Source organism: Artibeus jamaicensis, unplaced genomic scaffold (genome assembly GCF_021234435.1).
Source record: "Artibeus jamaicensis isolate MK-2021 breed Jamaican fruit bat unplaced genomic scaffold, CSHL_Jam_final contig_426, whole genome shotgun sequence".
In the NCBI taxonomy this organism is placed as follows: domain Eukaryota; kingdom Metazoa; phylum Chordata; class Mammalia; order Chiroptera; family Phyllostomidae; genus Artibeus; species Artibeus jamaicensis.
The window spans coordinates 6,040,596-6,058,769 of NW_026521826.1; the positions used below are offsets into that span (position 1 = coordinate 6,040,596).

General features: G+C 40.3%; 1 protein-coding gene and 1 pseudogene across 1 annotated transcript in view; both read right to left on the minus strand.

Annotated features, from left to right (window-relative positions):
* The window catches only part of ITIH5 (inter-alpha-trypsin inhibitor heavy chain 5), an 84,830-nt gene that overhangs the window by 49,925 nt on the left and 16,731 nt on the right, over positions 1 to 18,174 (minus strand). The window contains exons 3-5 of the mRNA XM_037150372.2: positions 13,233 to 13,396; positions 12,281 to 12,382; positions 8,885 to 9,135 (exon numbers count right to left, since the gene is read on the minus strand). Of these exons, the coding sequence (XP_037006267.2) occupies positions 8,885 to 9,135; positions 12,281 to 12,382; positions 13,233 to 13,396 (517 nt within the window). The remainder of the gene's footprint in view (positions 1 to 8,884; positions 9,136 to 12,280; positions 12,383 to 13,232; positions 13,397 to 18,174) is intronic.
* On the minus strand, positions 17,660 to 18,098 carry LOC119052976 (calmodulin-1-like; annotated as a pseudogene).

The window sequence follows — 18,174 nt, forward strand, 5'->3', positions numbered from 1 at the left end:
TTTTTTAAAGCTACATAGAATTCCATTGTGTAAGTGCACCACAGCTTATTTACCCACTCATCTACTGATGGGCACTTGGGCTGTTTCCAGACCTTGGCCATTGTAAATAATGCTGCTATGAACATAGGGATACATATATTCTTTCTGATTAGTGTTTTGCTATTCTTAGGATATATTCCCCAGAGGTGGATGGGTAAGATGGTAAATTTAATGTTATGTGTTTTAATCATAATGAAAAACATGTTTAATTTTTAAAGACTGACAACTGTGAGTTCTTCAAAGGCAGTGAAAACATCTTTGATATATTTAGGTTCCAAGCACCGAGCATAGTGCCAGGAAGGTGGTAAGGACTTCAGATAAGCTTGTTGAACATTTAACATGGAGATGACTCAACACATTGGCATTCGGTTGGGTGGGTGGATAGAGGAGCCCTTTGAGGCGATCACCTTGAAAGTGTTGTGGTGTGGTCGACATTCTCAGTAACCCATGTCACCTGTCCTGGACCCACCACTGGGTTCGGCCACAGCTGTAGTGGACAATGCCACAGGCCCGGGTGACATCCCATCTCACACACCCAACTAAGACAGCAAGAAAAAGGAAGAAACAAAGAAAGGTCTCCCAGAGAAGAGTAGGTTCCTCACCAATCTCAAGTTAAAGAGAGAAAGCCACCCTCCTGGGTCCCTCTGAGTCATCCTGCTCATAGCTGGCCCTGACAATATCAGAACAAACAAGATAAAATGGGTTCTCACGTAGGCATTAGAAACCAAACTGAACAAAACCAACTGTGGAGCCAGATGATTCATACCTGAACAATTTCTGCACTGAACAATGCTGGAAACCCTACATGACAACCAGATTGTTTCCTGGCAAAGGTACAGAGGCCAAACAGGGCCATGCCCTTTCAGCTGCAGCATGGACACTGGACTGGGGGTGGGCGGGGGCCCGAGGAGAGGACACAGCTGCAGGGAACTGGACGTGGGGTGAGTGATCCATCTCCGTGTAGCCCTTGGGTAGGGCAGAGCTGTCAGAGTTAGAAAATAAAAAGACAAGGTGCCCAGTGAAATCTGAATTTCAGATAAACAGCAAATGATTTCTTTAGTATAAGTATGTCACAGATATTGTATGGAATATATTGTTTATCTGAAATTCAAATTTAACTGAGGAACCTATAGTTTATCCTGCTATCCTAGCAAAGGAAGATGAGACCTAGATTTTTGTAGCCAGTCTTCTGGAACCAAACTCTGTCTCCTAATACCTCCTTTACAGCAAAATAATATTCTGCACCCAAGATCTGGCAAAATTAGCCAACTTACCCTGGGGAAAATACTGAAAACCTAACAGCCTTTCCATTGCCAACAAGTATCATTCCTAAGTTCACTTGGCGAATCCTTAGTGAGCACCCATTCTATGGCAGGACCAGGCTAGGCGCCTAGAACATAGTCCTTAAAAACTTTCACAACAAAAGGCAGAGTCACGAGGCTAACAGACCAAACAAAGAAACACATAAGATGTTAAAGCAGATTTAATCTGGCCCCTTCTTGGGCACCCACTGAAATACAAGACATTGTGCTGATCTCCAGTCAGAGGCAGCTTGAGCTTGCAGGATCTGTGGCTGGTCATTAACCTGTTCCCAAAGACAGCTGCTGTGTCACCAGCCTCATCTTCTAACATAGAAGGTAAGGAAACTGCATTTTGAGTGGTTCTCTTCTTTCTAATAAAGCTTCCTCAGTCTTCAGGATTACCCGGAGGTCAACATTTTATCGGGAGTTTTCACAGGAGTGACAAGATTACAAAGCAAGCCATAGCTTGAGTTCCACCTCGTCTTACTGTTTGCCCTCCCAGGCCTGTAAAGGATGCATAGCTAACTGCTGGAGAGCACAGCGAACATTACTTCCAGGGCACTTGAAGAAATGGGATTCTAACAACCTAATATGTAGGTTTTTTCAATTTATGTTTTTGAGGTTAAATTCACACAACATAAACTTAACCACTTCAACGTGTACAATTCATATAACATAAAATTACTTGCTCAAAAGTGTACGATTCAGTGGCATTTAGTACATTCACAATGTCACACCACCATTCCGTCTATCCAGTTCTAAAACCTATTTATCCCCCTCCCCAAAGAAATCTCTGTGACCATTAGGCAGTCACTCCCCATTCCTTCCTCCCCCGGGCCCTGGCCATCACCAATCTGCTTTTCATCTGTACGGAGTTACCTATCCATTCTGGACATTTCACATCAGTGGATCATAAATATGGGACTTCGAGAGTCTGGCTTCTTTCACGGTTCATCCATGTTGTAGCATCTACCAGTACTTCATTTCTTAAATGGATGACTAATATTCCATTGTATGGACATACAACAATTTGTTTGTCCATTCATCCACCGATGGACATGTGGAATGCCTGCAGCTTTTGGCTATTATAAATAGAGCTGATGTGAACATTCATGTACAGGTCATTGAATACCTGTTTTCTCCTTTTTTTATCTTTTGATGTTTTTAATGGTCTTAGGTGCAAAGTGCTTTGAAAGCAAGGTCAATTCTGTTACAGATTATTTCATAAGTTACAGGAGACTGATAAACAGTTATTTTACAACATGTTACAGAGCAGCAAACAGGCACTCAGAGAAAACATCAGAAACTACGAGGTCATGACTGTGAAGTGCAAATGAATGTGTTCATGGAGCAGCACAGCAGGCGTCCTGAAGCACTACAACAGCAGATGTCCAGGTATCCATAACAAAGCCAGCACACGTCCCATCTTTTATCACTTGGATCTCTAAGCTAAAATTCACTGATTATTACAATAGCTCATAACATTGTAACAGTTTTAGTTCTTTAAAATTAAATTTATTGGGGTGACATTGGTTAATAAATTATAGAGGTTTCAGGGGTACAATTTTATAATAATCATCTGTATATTGTGTTCACCATCGCAAGACTCCTTCCATTACCACTTGTCCCCCCATACCTTTTCCTGCCTCCCCTTCCCCTCCCCTTTCCCTCTCGTAATCACCATACTTTTTTCCGTGTCTATGAGGGTTTTTTTTTTTGGCTTGATCTCTTCACCGTATTCACCCACCCCACCCCCATATCCTCCCCTCTATGAGTATGTTTCTATTTTGTTTGTTAGTTAATTTTGTTCATTAGATTTCACATACAAGTCATATAGCATTTGTCATTCTCTGACTGGCTTTCACTTAGCATAATTTCACTTAGCATAATGTTCTCCAGGTCCATCCATGCTCTTGGAAAATATAACATTTCCTTCTTTTTTACAGCTGAGTAGTATTCCCTTGTGTAAATGTACCACAGCTTTGTTATTCACTTATCTACTAATGGGCACACAGGTTGCTTGTTTTCAATTCTTTTGTGCACATGCTAAGAAAAATTGCTCGGTTGTATGGCAACTCTACGTTTAACCTTTTGAGGAAGCACCAAACTGGTTTGCACAGTTGCTATACCATTTTGCATTCCCACCAGCAATGTACACAAGTCTCAGTTTCTCCACATTCTTGCCAAAACTCATTTTCCATTTGTTTCTTTTTATTATTATTATAGCCACTCTAGTGAGTTTGAAGTGATATTTCATTGTGGTTTAATTGCACTTCACTAAGGACTAATGGTCTTGACTATTTTTCATATGCTTGTTGTTCATTTGCATATTTGCTTTGGAGAAATGTCTATCCAAGTCCTTTGACCATATTTTAATTGTGTTGTTTATATTTTTTGTGCTTGAGCTGTAAGAATTTTATATATATTCTAGACACTAAACTTTTATCCAGATACATGATTTGCAAATATTTTCTTTTATTCTGTAGGTTGTCTTTTTAGAATATTTTTTTAACGGCCAGCTGATATGCTTCATCTTTCTTTTGAGTTCTTGAGTGCGGAGCACCCCTTCATGATGAGCCAGACACAGAAAGAACCTCAAGACATTTATAAAAGTCCCCTCATTCCTGAAACTAAAATTTCCTTTTAATGTCAAATTAGGGTAATAGCACACGGGCCCCTCAGTCTTGACAGAGACTGAGGAGTTAAGATGTCTTGGGAACTCCAGCTGGGAGGCCTGGAAATGAAGTCAGCAGCCCAGGGTAATCTCAGGGAACAAAAGGGAACTAATGCCAAAGAATGCGTGGAAACAAGAAGTCAGGCTGTGTGAAAAAGCCAGGATGAAGGCAAACACTAAGCTGGGCTTCGAAGAGGTAAGAGCGCCTTCTCTCACAGTGGTGGGCAGAGAAGTGGGAAAAGCAGGACAACAATTCCTATGGGTCCAGGAAGCTGTGGTGGGAACTGAGGAAGTAGAGAACTTCTTTTGACAACTGTAATGGCATAATCAATAAAATACATTTAAAAAAAAAACAACAACTTCTTTTGACACCAAAATGCATTGAACAACCATGTTTGTCTTTTCCAAGAGAAGATGGGGTACCTAGTTTAATGAGCTTGAGACTTTATTAGAAATATGCACCAGCCCCATAGAGATGGCCTGTTGGTACTTTTCCATCTCAACTTTCTATGTTGATGAGCAGAAGTTGGATATGGGAGGAAGCTACTTCCCACCAACTGTGTGAGTCATTCTGTGTTGGCCTGCATCTAACAGTAAAAACATGTGGTAACAAGAGGAACAATACACATTTTAATAAAGATCAAAAGTTATTCTGCCTGGCTGGTGTAGCTCAGTGGATTGAGTGCAGGCCTGCGAAGCAAAGGGTTGTGGGTTCAGTTCCTAGTTGGGGCACATGCCTGGGTTAAGGGCCAGTTTCCTCCGTGAGGGGCGTGCAAGAGGCAACCACATATTGATGTTTCTCTTACTCTCTTTCTCTCTCCCTTCTTGTCTGTCTAAAAATAAAATCCTTTAATAAGTCATTTAAAAGGTTATTCTGTAGTCCTGTGAAGTTAAAGAAATAATCTTTTTTAATTTAAAAGTTGCTTCTGTAGATCAAGATCCTGACATAGTTAATGTCCCTAAGTTCTTCTGGGAAGTTCAAAGTACGGGTTCTCAGCACTTACTGAGCACCAGAATACCAGGGGGAGCTTTTAAAAATAGAGCTATCTGAAATCTTTAGAGTCAGAAAGTGGGTTAGTAGTTGCCTGGGGCTGGGGTGGGAACAGGGAGTGACTGCCACGATACAGAAGGATTTTCGTGGGGTGATAGAAATGTTCTAAGATTGCATTGAGGTGATGATTGCACAACTCTACAAGTGCACTAAAAAATCAATGAACTAGACACCTAAAATGAGTATATTTTAAGCTACATACACCAAATCCCAAAAAGGCTGTGCTCTAATAAACTATGGAAAGTAGAAAAAATAGTATTATTCTCTAGTTTTACAAATAAATGAACATATTAAAACATTCATTATAGTTTCTTTATATAAATTCTTAGTTTCTCATACAAATTCATAGAACATCGCATCTCAAAATATACAGCTACCTAGGCCTACCTTGACGAATTCTACTCAAGTGTTTAATGTAGAACACAGTCATCTATATTTCATTTTTTAAAATCTCCCCAGGTGTCTGTAAAGGTGTAGCCAAGCTCAAGAGTCACCAATGTAAAACAAAAGGGAATAAATAAAATAGGCAAGGTACCTTATTTCTTACTTTGTCTCATTTTATTTTACTTTTCTCCATTAGGGATCTCATTACAAATGAAAATTTTATGTCGAAAAATATTTGTAATCATGAAAGGGGCAGAAATTTTGGGCTCATGGGACAATAGGAAGTTTGAGATTTTAACACAGAGAGTGAAATAAGCAGCCTTAAACCAATCACACCGGTGGACTATCTATCCTGGTGTATGCCTTCACCTGGTAACACATCCCAAAAACGTCCTAGGAAGTCTGAATTTCAAATACTCTTTTCATTGAGCCCACACATTACTAAAATATGTAGGGAAGAGGAACTGGGGGCATTGGGGGCAGGAGAGGGAGTCTTGCCTTTCACTGTATACTAGCTTGTGATCTTTTAGATTCTAAACCATGAGTTACAAGAGTTCTGAGTACATGAGCTGACGTTTTACTAATCCAGAAAGTATAACACTTTGGCTTACAAATTACACCTCAGAGAATTAGCTCATAGACTGAGAAGGAGCCTGTTAGTTTACAATTCAATAGCCATGGGCCCAATCCTGATAAAGCAGGAAAGTAAACCTAGGCAAAAATAGGTGATATTGCTTTTAGGCTTTTGTGTGTGTGTTTTTTTAAATAATGAATGAGAGACTGGGAATTTGAACTCACACCCTCAGTATTTTACAAAACACTTCCTAAGAGGGTTGTTATAAAGATTGAATAAGATAATGATTCAGGCAAAGTGCCAAGTTTAGTATCTCGCACATAGTAAACCTTATCTAGAATTGTTTCCTTAAAAGATGAAAACGGGTCCAGTGGCCTCAAGAAACTCCAGAATTCTGAATTCTGAACTTAGCCAGCTCTAACAGAGGAATGTATTGGCTGGATCCACATTCATGCAATCACAGCTCCCGTTGGTGTAAAGCCAAGCCTAGTTTGATCTCTACCCCAGATTTCTTTTAGAAACACACAAGCTTCCAGACAAAATCACAACATGTGTGCCACTCCTGCTGAGGTTTCCATTTTGCAGGAACAATAACAGCTGAACCCTGAAAGATGGGAATGAGGAGCAAAAAGGCAATCTGTCCTCTGCACCTGGCCCGGGCAAATGCTTGTGAAATCTCCATGCTCTGGAGGGAAAATATCTGCTCTGTGACGAAGAGCTAAGAAAACAATTTTCTTAAAAATAAACAGGTCCCAAGAGATCAATGGTCTGGAAAAATTCCTCTGAGATTCTCTCAGGCCCTGAATATAAACAGTAAGCAACTTTTCAGGTCAACAATTGGATTCATACCCCCTCCAAGCGTAACACACACACCACAACTTGCACCCATCTCTGAGGAGTCACAGTCATTCTGAAAGTAAGGCGAAACACACATACATCTCATTAGTGCAGCATGACCCTCAGATTCTCCCGTGGAGGCCTGTACACATCTCTTGAGCCCTGGGCATTCACCACAGACACACAGCACAGCTGCTCTGCCCTCTCTGAGATCCTACAAACTCTCAAAGAGTCTCCCCACAGAAAGATCTCCTTCACACAGTTGTACGTAAGATAATACTCCTATAAATTATGATGAGGAAGAAATGAAATTGGAGAACATTCTTTGCTATTAGTTTTGGTGTATATATATACAGGGTCTGGCAGAAGTAACACCATTGAGTGTGGTTGGTTGGGTACGTGAATATCTCACATGAGATGGACAGCAGTGTGAACATTTCACCTAAAATGTCATATGATGTGCTTGAGTATGACATTTTAGAGAATTACATGCTTATGATTTTGTAATAGAAGATTTGGTATAGATTACCAGGTCATAAAAAGGGAGCATTATTTGTGCTGAACCCTGTATCTATATTTTTGCTTCCTCCTCTAATTTGCAGTTACTTACTTAGATATCTACTCTCTAAAAGGCATTTTAAGGAGAGAAAGGTTAATCAGACAAAGATCTGCCTTCAAAGTTACACTTATAATCTAATAAGAGTATTGATTTGCAAAGAAAAAATAAGATGATAATAATAATAACAATGCTTAACAATTACTAAACTCTTCCTCTGGGTGAGGCACTTCACACACACTAACGCTTCTCAATGATGCTATGAGGTAGTTATCAGCCCTGATGTGCAGATGTGCAAGCTGAGTTCCACAGGGCCTAGGTAATGTTTTCAAGGTTATAGTTCATATCAATAACTAGAATCCATTAACCATATACACAACCACTTATATGACATAAGAATAGTGTATTGCATCTCATGACATTTCCGAATGTCAGATACCTTGACAATATGTTAAAATTTCAATTAAGTCTAGATTGAGAGGATCAAACTTAATGTTTGTAATTCATACATAACAGAAGGCCTCAGGCCCTCACAGGCCAGGACACACTCCAGAGTTTGAGGGTAACCACTTCTCATGCAAAGAAGTTGTTTCTGGATTATTTTTGTATTATGTAAAATCACAACATTCCCTTCCCGCCCCAGTCAAGTCATTTGTCCTGTCCCCTCTTCCAATCTCATTCCTAAATATTCTTGCACAAGAAGACTTCTTGGGCCACTTTCCTTGCAGTCACAGGGGTTGAATTAAGATTCTGCATGTTCACTTATCGCTCAGCATTTCTCTGGCCTCAGTGTCACAATGATCTGAAATCTTGTCATTCTGATTCTGGTGCAATTTGTGGTCGCACCTGTCCAAGCCTTACTGACACTATAGGATAAGGCCCAACACAAGTGAATATCTAATTAAACTATTAGCTTTAAAACATACTTTTATGCTTCTTATGACCCCATAATCCCTCACTCCTAGTATAAAATGATTATTTTATTGAACTTTCTAGTCTTTTGTCAAATTTGTATTAAACAAAGGTATCATATTTAACATTATGATGTATGAACAATTGTGTCTTTTCCCCCTGTAGTATCCGAATCATGTTTGTAAAGATGTTCTACTAATCATGTCTGTATAGTTGAATATTTAGAATGATAGAATATTTTTGCTACTACAAGTATTATCAAATGGATTCATGCATATAATATCTCCAATATTTTAGGTGTTTCACCTAGGTTAGGTTACCAGAAGTGAAATTCCTCTGTCAAATAATTTAAATATTTTAAAATTTCTTAATAAAGACTGACTTAAAAAAATTGTACAGGGCACAGTCTTTATTTTGCTGCAATCATTCAGATTCCTGAAAAACACTCAGAGTTTTTGTCAAAGAAGTGCCATTTGTTTTATAAATTGCTCTAAAGACAACACCCTGCTCTGAGTTGCCCAAGAATACCTCGTTGTCCCCAGCAAGCACCACTCACCTTCTGCCCTCCCGCTGCCCTTCTGCCTACTGTTGTGCAGAGGCAGCACCTCCAGTGATGTGATGCCCGAACTCTCCAGAATATTCACTTCCACGGTCAGCCTCCCCACCAGCTGCTGTGGTCGCACACTGATGACATGCTCATACTTCCCAAGCCGCCGCTGCAAGAGCTCTTCGTAGCTCAGGAGGAAGACAGCTTTGTCCTTGCTGGGAATAACTATAGAGGCTCTGAATGTTTCAGTCCCCTTCTCCCTGTGAGGAAAAAAAATGGGAACAAGGTGTCGTAGAAAGCCAGGTTCCCTCAAGTCTCCTTGGGGCACAGCCAAACTCTCTGTAACAGTTCTTAGAAATTAAAAGTAAAAGTTAGTATTGGGAGAAGTAAAGACCTACACTACAGGAAGGTTGCAAAGGTTCAAAGGGTACAAAGAAGTAGAGAATTCAAACACTACTGAACTCTCCTACCTCTCCCTGAGTCATACCCGAGGGGACCTAGGGGACAGCGGATGCCGAAATAGGTGAACTGCTGGAAAAGAGACCATTGGGTCCACATGTAGATTGCATTCACTTCTTAGTGGGGATGGCCAAATAAACCAGACATTTTATGTAACTTTAAAATAGCTAATATATGAGGTTTTTACACCTTGGTAAAGCGTGATGGATGTGTTTAAGGGAAGGGTAAAAAGGTAAAGGATTGCAAAGCATATAAAAATACAAATCATTTTAAATGTTTTCAGTACTTGGAGTGAGAGTTCTCTGATTCAAGGTGGCAGACTGACCATAACAGGGAGAGTAAAAAATTGAACAAAAGGAATAAGAGTGGTAGGGGCAACGCCAGCAGGTAGGACATTGGAAAACATTTCTGGAGGACTTGGGGAAGTCAGTAGACCAAGAACTGTATAGCTCAGACTACATGGGAAGGGTCTGCAGCAAAGGAGAGAAACAACCTGCAGAATCGCAGAGAGACTCCAGGCTGTGGTTCAGCAGGACGCCACAAGATGAGAGTGGGAAGGCGGACCGCATAGAGGGAGAACTCCAAGTTTATGTGTAAATGAATAAATGGTTAAGATGACAGTATGCTCCTCCTTCCCAGAGCTAAAAAGGGACAGAAGTGTTAAAATGAAAAAGTTCTATAGAGAGCCAAGCAGAATAAAAAAAAGACTGATACTTAAACTCATTATTTTAAATTTCAGAATATCAGGCAGAGAAAACAAATAAAAGAAATGATATTAGGCCACATTAAATGCATCATCAGTAATGCTGGATGTTTTAAGGCCCTGGAGCAATGTCTTCAAAGTTTGGATGCTAAATTATTCTGAATCTTAAATTCTATACACAGTCAGCACTTTAAGCAAGGTCTCAGAAAGTTTGCCTCTCACATACTCATTTTAAAGAAGTTACTTCAGAATGTACTCCAGCAAAGTGAGGGTGCAAATCAAGAAGGAGGAAGATATGAAATACAAGAAGTAATTAAACCAACCCAGATAAAAATGAAAAGTTATCCCAAATAAACATCATGTGTTAAGGCTGCAAAGCAATGACAGTCTCCCATGACACCTATTCAATCATATTTAACAGTTTAGAAATAAGCCTTGGCTGGTGTGGTTCGGTGGATTGAGGGCCAACCTGAGAACCAAAGGGTCACTGATTCAATTCCCAGTCAGGGCACATGCCTGGATCGTGGGCCAGGTCCCCAGTAGGGCGCATTCAAGAGGCAACCACACATTGTGTTTCTCTCCTTCTCTTTCTCCCTCCCTTCACCTCTCTCTGGAAATAAATAAATAAGATCTTTAAAAAAAAACAGCTCAGAAATCAGGATATGTCTTTCAATTAGTGATGCCTTCCAGTTGCTGCTGACAATGACATGGATGTCACTGTCATGGCTGTTCACTTAGTCACCATTTCAAATGAGTTATGTGTCTTGCTAGATGTTAATTGTGACAATATTAAGTTTTTATCTCATAGGAAAATCAATGGGAAACTCCAGGAAAAAACAGGCATGTAGGTGTTGTGATCTGACTAAACAAAACTGTGCCATGATTCTGAACGATTTATGAACTGTGAGAAATGATAATCCTGATCGAGCCCGCCTGATAAAGACCACTTATAGACCAGCAAAGTTAGGCTTTAATAACCCGCTGTGGCAAGGGAGATTATATACCAGAAGAATCATGGAGCATCTTGCCAAACCAAGGAGGACACGGGTTATTACAGCATTGGGGGAAGGGTGGGGTGTAGGGGAAGTCAAATGAAGCGGAGTTTGGAAGCTCAGAGACAAGCAGGGCCATGTGTAAAGCATTTATTATCAGCCTGAACTGAGAAGCAAATTCAAGGTTCCTTGTCCTCAGGAACTACAAAATTAAGATAAATGTGGACTTCCGTGGCAGACACCCCCTCATCTGAAGCTGTGGACCTTGGTTGCTTTTTGTGATCAAAACGAACCCATGACTCCCATGTTCCATTCTCTCTAAGAAGATTTCCAACAGCAGAGTGTCTGACAGTCTACGATTTCAGAGAACAATCTTCCTCAAAACTATATTCTTTTATTAATGAAAAAAAGCAGGTTTACATGTTCACTGCATTTCACATTTTATCTAGATGCTAAGACCATTTTTCTCCAAATGGGCTGGTAAAGAGGGAAAGAGAATCCTGGTATGCTAGATTCTCTTAGTATACTAGATAGCTCTGCGGTTAGTGATTTATATATCGTTAAAAAGTAAATGCTGTTTCTTGATTTTCAGTGTTTAGGTTCAGCTTATAGACAAAACAAAAAACACAACTATCAGGACAGGTCAGAATTTAAAAGTCAGTAAATCTGGGAATTCAAAAGTAAATGGTTAGATCAGGGAAGATGGGAGCTGGAAATGAACACTGAAAGGTACGGTAAAGCGCAGGAGAGGGAACAGCGTCATCGGAGATCCCGGGGCCAGTCTGAGAGGGTGCAACTGCTTAAACTGATGTAAGAAGACTGAATAATTATGTAAAGATTTGGGATGCAGAGGGAGAATGGAAGCATTGCAATTATGCTAAATTATCCTGTGATTTCCCAGCAAAGACTCAATGGATAACATCTGATTTTTATCAAGAAATTTGGAAAAACAAAGACTGTCATAAAATATTTAGAGTTAGGGGGGATAACAACAAAAAGCTACGAAAATATTAGAAGTGGATGTTTCTAGAGAGTGAGAACTGGGCAGCAGGAGTGCTAAAATGCTCCTTTTTTACTATAACTCCTTCTCTACTGTGGTGTTAACAAGGTACATTTTATTATTATGCTAAAAAATAAAAAGAAAATAAGTACTTAAAGGAAGAAAAGAGGTCCAGGTGGCTAGGCAAAGAGGTAGAAAATTTGACATTTTGCTAAAGTGAATTTTTAATTCCTTAATAAAAGGGCACTTACCCATTATCTTCTGTGGTTTTATTCCTTTTCTCTTCTATCTTATCACCATTTTTCTTTTCTCTCTCTGTGATTTCTCCCTGATACACCTCGTCTCCAATTAGCCTGCAAACCAGAGACAGCTGTGTTACCAGCTCGCAGCTCCCAGACAAATACAAACATAGATCTCATAATCACGACAATGGTAAAAAATATTTTTATTTGCCTCTTGCATATGCAGAACCTACGTTCCAAACCAGGCCACTGCCTTTAAATCATTCATTTCATACTAGAGCAATTTTCAACAGGTACAGAAGGTAGGACCCAGCCCACAGTCCCTCTATGATTCTTCAGGGAGAAATCAGGGAATCTGCTCAAACTTCCAAGACATCTCACGAACTTGAATCTTGCCCAGGCCTAAAATGCAAATCAAGCACCTCCCCTCTTTTGCATATCTTTACCATCCACTGGGAAAAGAAGAAATATAACTAACAGAGCAAAGGTTTCATGCTGTCTCATTATTCAGATCACAACTTAAACGTTGCCTTTTCTGAGGTACCTCCTTGATTTCCCTACCTCAACAAGCCCCTCTCAGTTCTGTTCGCCATCATTACAGCATTTGCTACTGCCTGAAATTATCTCATTTATTGATTTGTTTACTTATTATTATAAAATTTCTGGAGCAGAACAGCATTGTCTTTTTCCTAAAAGTGTACAATCACTCTGAAGAGTGCCTCCTTGTTGGAGGGAAGGAGAGAAAGGAAGAGGAAAAGAAGAGGTCACAGAAAGAAGTAAGGACACAAAAGAGAGAGAGGACGGCAGAGGGAGGGAAAGAAGGATCAGCCTTCTGACCCATATGCCATCATCTGGGAAAGATTCTCACAGCCAGGGCTGTGGGCCACACATCCTCTCAGGTTCCCCCAGACCACCCTACATAGATGTCCTCATCCTGGGGTCTCTGACCAATGTCACCTACATAGTGAAGTTGGTGATAAAAGCTGTGGCTGGAATCTGCATCAGAAACTCAGCGTCTTGGTCCTCAGAAGCTCTGTTCATCATTCGACAGGAAACGGTAGTGAAGGCATAGCGAGAAATAATGGTAGACTTCACGGAAAATTCTGTCATCAAAGGTTTGGTTTTCTGTTGAAATTAAAACACACAGTATTTTCAATGATGTGTGAAAGCATGATTCAATCATTTGGGATAGATGTAGGTCTTTTTTTCCCATAAGAAATCATCTTTAATTTGGGAGACTTTGACATGTAATTCTTTAGTCCCTTTTTTGTCTTCCCTGATGTTCCCACTTTTTACTCCCTCCACTTGTAAAACTGGCTGAACAGTTTATGATATTGAAGCACATCTCACCTAACTGTAACAAACGCACCCAGTTAAGATTCCCAATCTGACAGAGATTACGTATTGCTTAAGTAGCATAATAAATTATTGGAATTTTAGAAGTATGTGAAATATATAATATTTTTCTGTTATAAATGTTCAGATCACATTTATAGGATCACCAAATTGATAAAAATCAGAGCATGCCTAAAGAAGTCCTCATTTTCAAATTAATTTCAATATCCACTTAGACAGTTGTATTCTGGGCTTTCCTTTGGGCTATGATCACATTCCCATAAAATGGGAATCAATACTGAGCTTAAGAAAGTATTTGAGGAATTAGAAACCAGAAAGAGGGAAGCTTATGCTAATTAAACTTATCCTAAAAGCCTCTGCTGATAAGGGTAGTATCTGCTCCTTTAAAAAAAAGGCCATTGATCTCTGGTCTACACTATTTAAACAGACAAGGCCCTGATATCCATCATTACAAATCTTTACTGATTGATGTGTTTTAGGAAAAGATCTCAAAGTATACAGCCCAAAGATTTTTTTTTATTTGAGTTGACAATCTTTAAAGGTTTTTCAGGTTCAGGTGACAACATTTAAAAATTGAGAAAGGTCACATAAAAATCCATAATGTTCATTTTCCTTGAAACAGAAAGTGGGGCCACTCGGGTTGTGTGTCCCCCCATGCCCAGGAGCTGCTGGCACTAATGGTGGCTGCTACCATACGTAGATCAGACCCACAGCCCATACCCCCAGCTCCCCAGGCTTACACATCCCAAGTGTCTTGTTAATGCTGAAAGTGGGTGGCCATTTTCACTGTGTTTTCACTGGAATTTTCCTTATTCCTAGCCTATTTTACTCATTGATGTCCTCTGTTCTACTGGATTAAAAATGGCCACAATTTACACGCCTATATTTGTAGCAGTATGTTTCACAATTCATCCATTGATGGATGAATGGAAAAACAAAATGTGGTATACGCATAGACAGGATGTTATACAGACTTAAAAAGGAAGGAAATTCTGGCATGTGCTACAACGCAAATGAACCATGATAACATTATGCCAAGTGAAATAAACCAGACACAAAAGGACAAATAACCTGTATGATTTCAAGTATATGAATTTACTCGACAGAAAGCAGAATGGTGGTTTCCAGATGCTGAGGGAAGGGGGGAGTGGGAAGCTACGGTTTGATGGGCACAGTTTCAGTTTTGTGAGGTGAAAAGAGTTATGGAGACGGATGGTGGTGATGGTTGCACAACAGTGTGAATGCACTGAGTCCCACTGAACTGCACACTTTAAAGTGCTAGGGAAATTTTTTCATTATGGGTATTTTACTATAATAACAAAAGAATGAAAGAAAACAAAAAATTTTTAAATGGCCACAAGTTCTTTGCTTTCCCTGCTTTGAGAACTTTCTCAATGGCAGGAGTTTAACATGCTTGCTTCCCTTTGAATCTGGGCCTTAGTAACTTTGCTTCACCTCCAGAACCCACTGGAAGTGACGTCCCGGGACTCCAAGGCCTGGTCACAGGAGCCTTACCACATCCGTCCAGGTCTCTCAGAACATGTTCTCTGGAGGCTCTGAGTTACCGTGTTAGACTGAGACTGTCGTGCTGGAGAGGCCGTGTGTAGGCAATGCAGTCACTGTGGCAGTGAAGCCCAGCCGCAGCCACTCCTGCCCAGGAGGCCAGCACATGAGCAAAGCTGTAGTGGATCCTCCAGATCAGCCCGTCTGCCCCTAAACAGCACCGAGCGACCTCCACCAGCATCGTGTGGCCAGAAGACTCACTCAGCTGAGCCCTGCCCAAACCCTGCCCCACAAATGCTGCAATAATAGTTGTGGCTTAAAGGCCACTGAGTTTGGGGAAGATTTTTATGCAGCAATAAAACTGGAACATCGGCCTCATCTCTTAAGACATTTTAGAGTTTGCAACCCTACTAGTGTTTGACTAGTGTTTGAGTGAGATATAGTCATTTGGTCAGTTATTCTTAACTTTATGCTATTTCTGATCACTATATGTTTTATTTGTTTTGTTTTCTGAACTAGATTTATGCATATTGTAAAAACCCTTGAAATCCTGCCAAAGGAAGTTACAATATAAACACAAAATATAAAGAAGAACATTCTTAGGATATAATCCTAGCAGTGGAATTGCCAGGTCAAAAGGCAGATCCATTTTTAGTGTTCTGAGAAAATTCCATACTGTTTTCCATAGTGGTTGAACCAGTCTGCAATCCCACCAACAGTGTTATAGGGTTCCCTTTTCTCCACAACCTCTCCAACACTTGTTACTTTGTTTATGATAGCCATTCTGACCCTGAAACACCAATCCAAAAGAACCTATGCACCCCAATGTTCATAGCAGCACAATATACAATAGCCAAGTGCTGGAAGCAACCTAGGTGCCCATCAGTAAATGAATGGATCAAAACACTATGGTACATTTACACAATGGAATTCTATGCAGCAGAAAGAAGGAAGGAGCTCCTACCCTTTGCAACAGCATGAATGGAACTGGAAAGCATTATGCTGAGTGAAATAGGCCAGGTGGTGAAAGACAAATACCATATGGTCTTACCTTTAACAGGAATCCAAACAACAAAATAAACAAGCAAAATATAACCAAGGACACTGAAATAGAGAACAGGCTGACAGTGACCAGAGGGGAGAGGGGAGGGTTTACAGGAACAAGTATAAAAGGCATATGGACAAAAACCAGTGGGTGAAGGGGGGTTGGAAATGGGACAGAGGTGGGGAGGGCTGGGTGGGTGAGCTGGGACGGGAGTTAAAGACAGTAAACTATACTTGAACAATTAAATTTTTTTAAGGTGGAAGAAAAAAAAGAATAAGATTCTTAAATCCAATCCCCTCAGTCTACCAATGTAGGCCAAAGCTAGGAGGTAACAGACCCAGCTTAGGAGGCTGGAGTCTCTGACTTCCCATCCTGCCTCAGTTATGAAGGGTTCACTAAGGAGCCTCGCCAATCTAGGCTTTGCACAGTGATCATTGTTAGGTGGCCAATAAAATATAGAACTCTGAAAGCATGTCAAATATAGCTCAGTCTTTGCTGCTGATTCAAAACCTACCTGTGAACCTCAGTTATCATCCATTAAATTGTCAACATAGGGTCTTGACATAGGGTGTTAAGCTGAAACCATTCTGCACTGTGGTCATATTCTGACATTTTCCAAAAGTTATTTTTTTTAAGTTAATGGTCTTTTTATTGGAAAGACCATTAAAAAGACTAGCATTTACAACTTGGAATAGATGTAAATTGTAATTTCTTGAACAGCAGTGTTGATGGTGGTACTGAAATCCATACCCACAGCCTACCCCTGCTGGCTCCAAGCCATGGTTCAGAAGGTATTACCAACAAAGGGTCCAAAGACACTTCCTTGGTAGACTAGTGACAGCCTGACACCCATTTTGCTCTAGTGCAATGCAGACGATGCCAAACCAACACATGTGGGTATGCCACCAGGATGAGTCACCGTCACCAAGAGTTGGGGCACATGGAAGTATAAGAGGACCATCCTGCTAGTGGGCTATGTCTAGACGGTTTATCCATCGCCCACTTTTCTACACACACCCTGAGGGAAACCAATTTTAAATGTGTTTCCTTTCAGTAAAGCAGCTATGGCCATTTATACTAACACACTGAGCTAGAACCTATTTGAATAAGTTTTTTTTCTTTTTTCGTTTTTCATTTTTAATACAAATCCCTGATTGTGCTCAATGGTCAAGCTGTGCACATGAAAAACTGGCCAGGCCAAACAGTGTATTAATCATTAGCAAAAGGACCTTCTGCAAGGAGTCCACTAAGAGCTTCCCTATCATTAAGGTAATACAAGCATTTATATTGTAAAACTAATGTGTAGCTTGGTCTATAGGGGAGAGGACCACCAACCAATACATGTAGATTTTTTTGTGTGTTGATAGAATGTAATCTTGATATTCAGCTTTGCTATATAGAAAGAGAATGAGTAAATTATTATTACTGTTTTTTGCAAAGTTCTATTTGATTCTTCCATAGGGGGAAAAGTTGAAAGTAGGTCTTCATTTTGCCATTATCATCTGTATGAATTCTTCATAGTTGACTTATCCATCTCCATCAATATCTGCGCCTCTGCCAGTTTCATCTACTTCTTCATCTGTTAGTTCTTCTCCTGTTTGTCATGACATGACGAAGTTCTGCCACACTGATGTAACCATTGCCATCCTCGTCAAAGACTCTGAATGCCTCGTGGCTTTCTCCTGCACTGTCTGTACCTTTCATTTTTCTAGCAGTCATAGCCAAAAATTCTGGGGAGTCAATGGTGCCATTACTGTCAGCATCTACCTCTCTGATCAATTCAGCTTCTGTTGGGTTCTGACCCAGGACTTCATGACAGTGTCAAGTTCCCGTGTCGTGATGATGCCATCGCCATCTTTTTTTTACTAGGGAGAAAGCTTCCTAGAATTCAGCAATCTGTTCTTGGGTCAGCTGATCGATCAGTCACTGTGCTGACAAAGGCAGGCAGAAGGGAGGGATCCAGGGTGACATTGGGGCGCCCCCGTGGGTACTAAGGTGT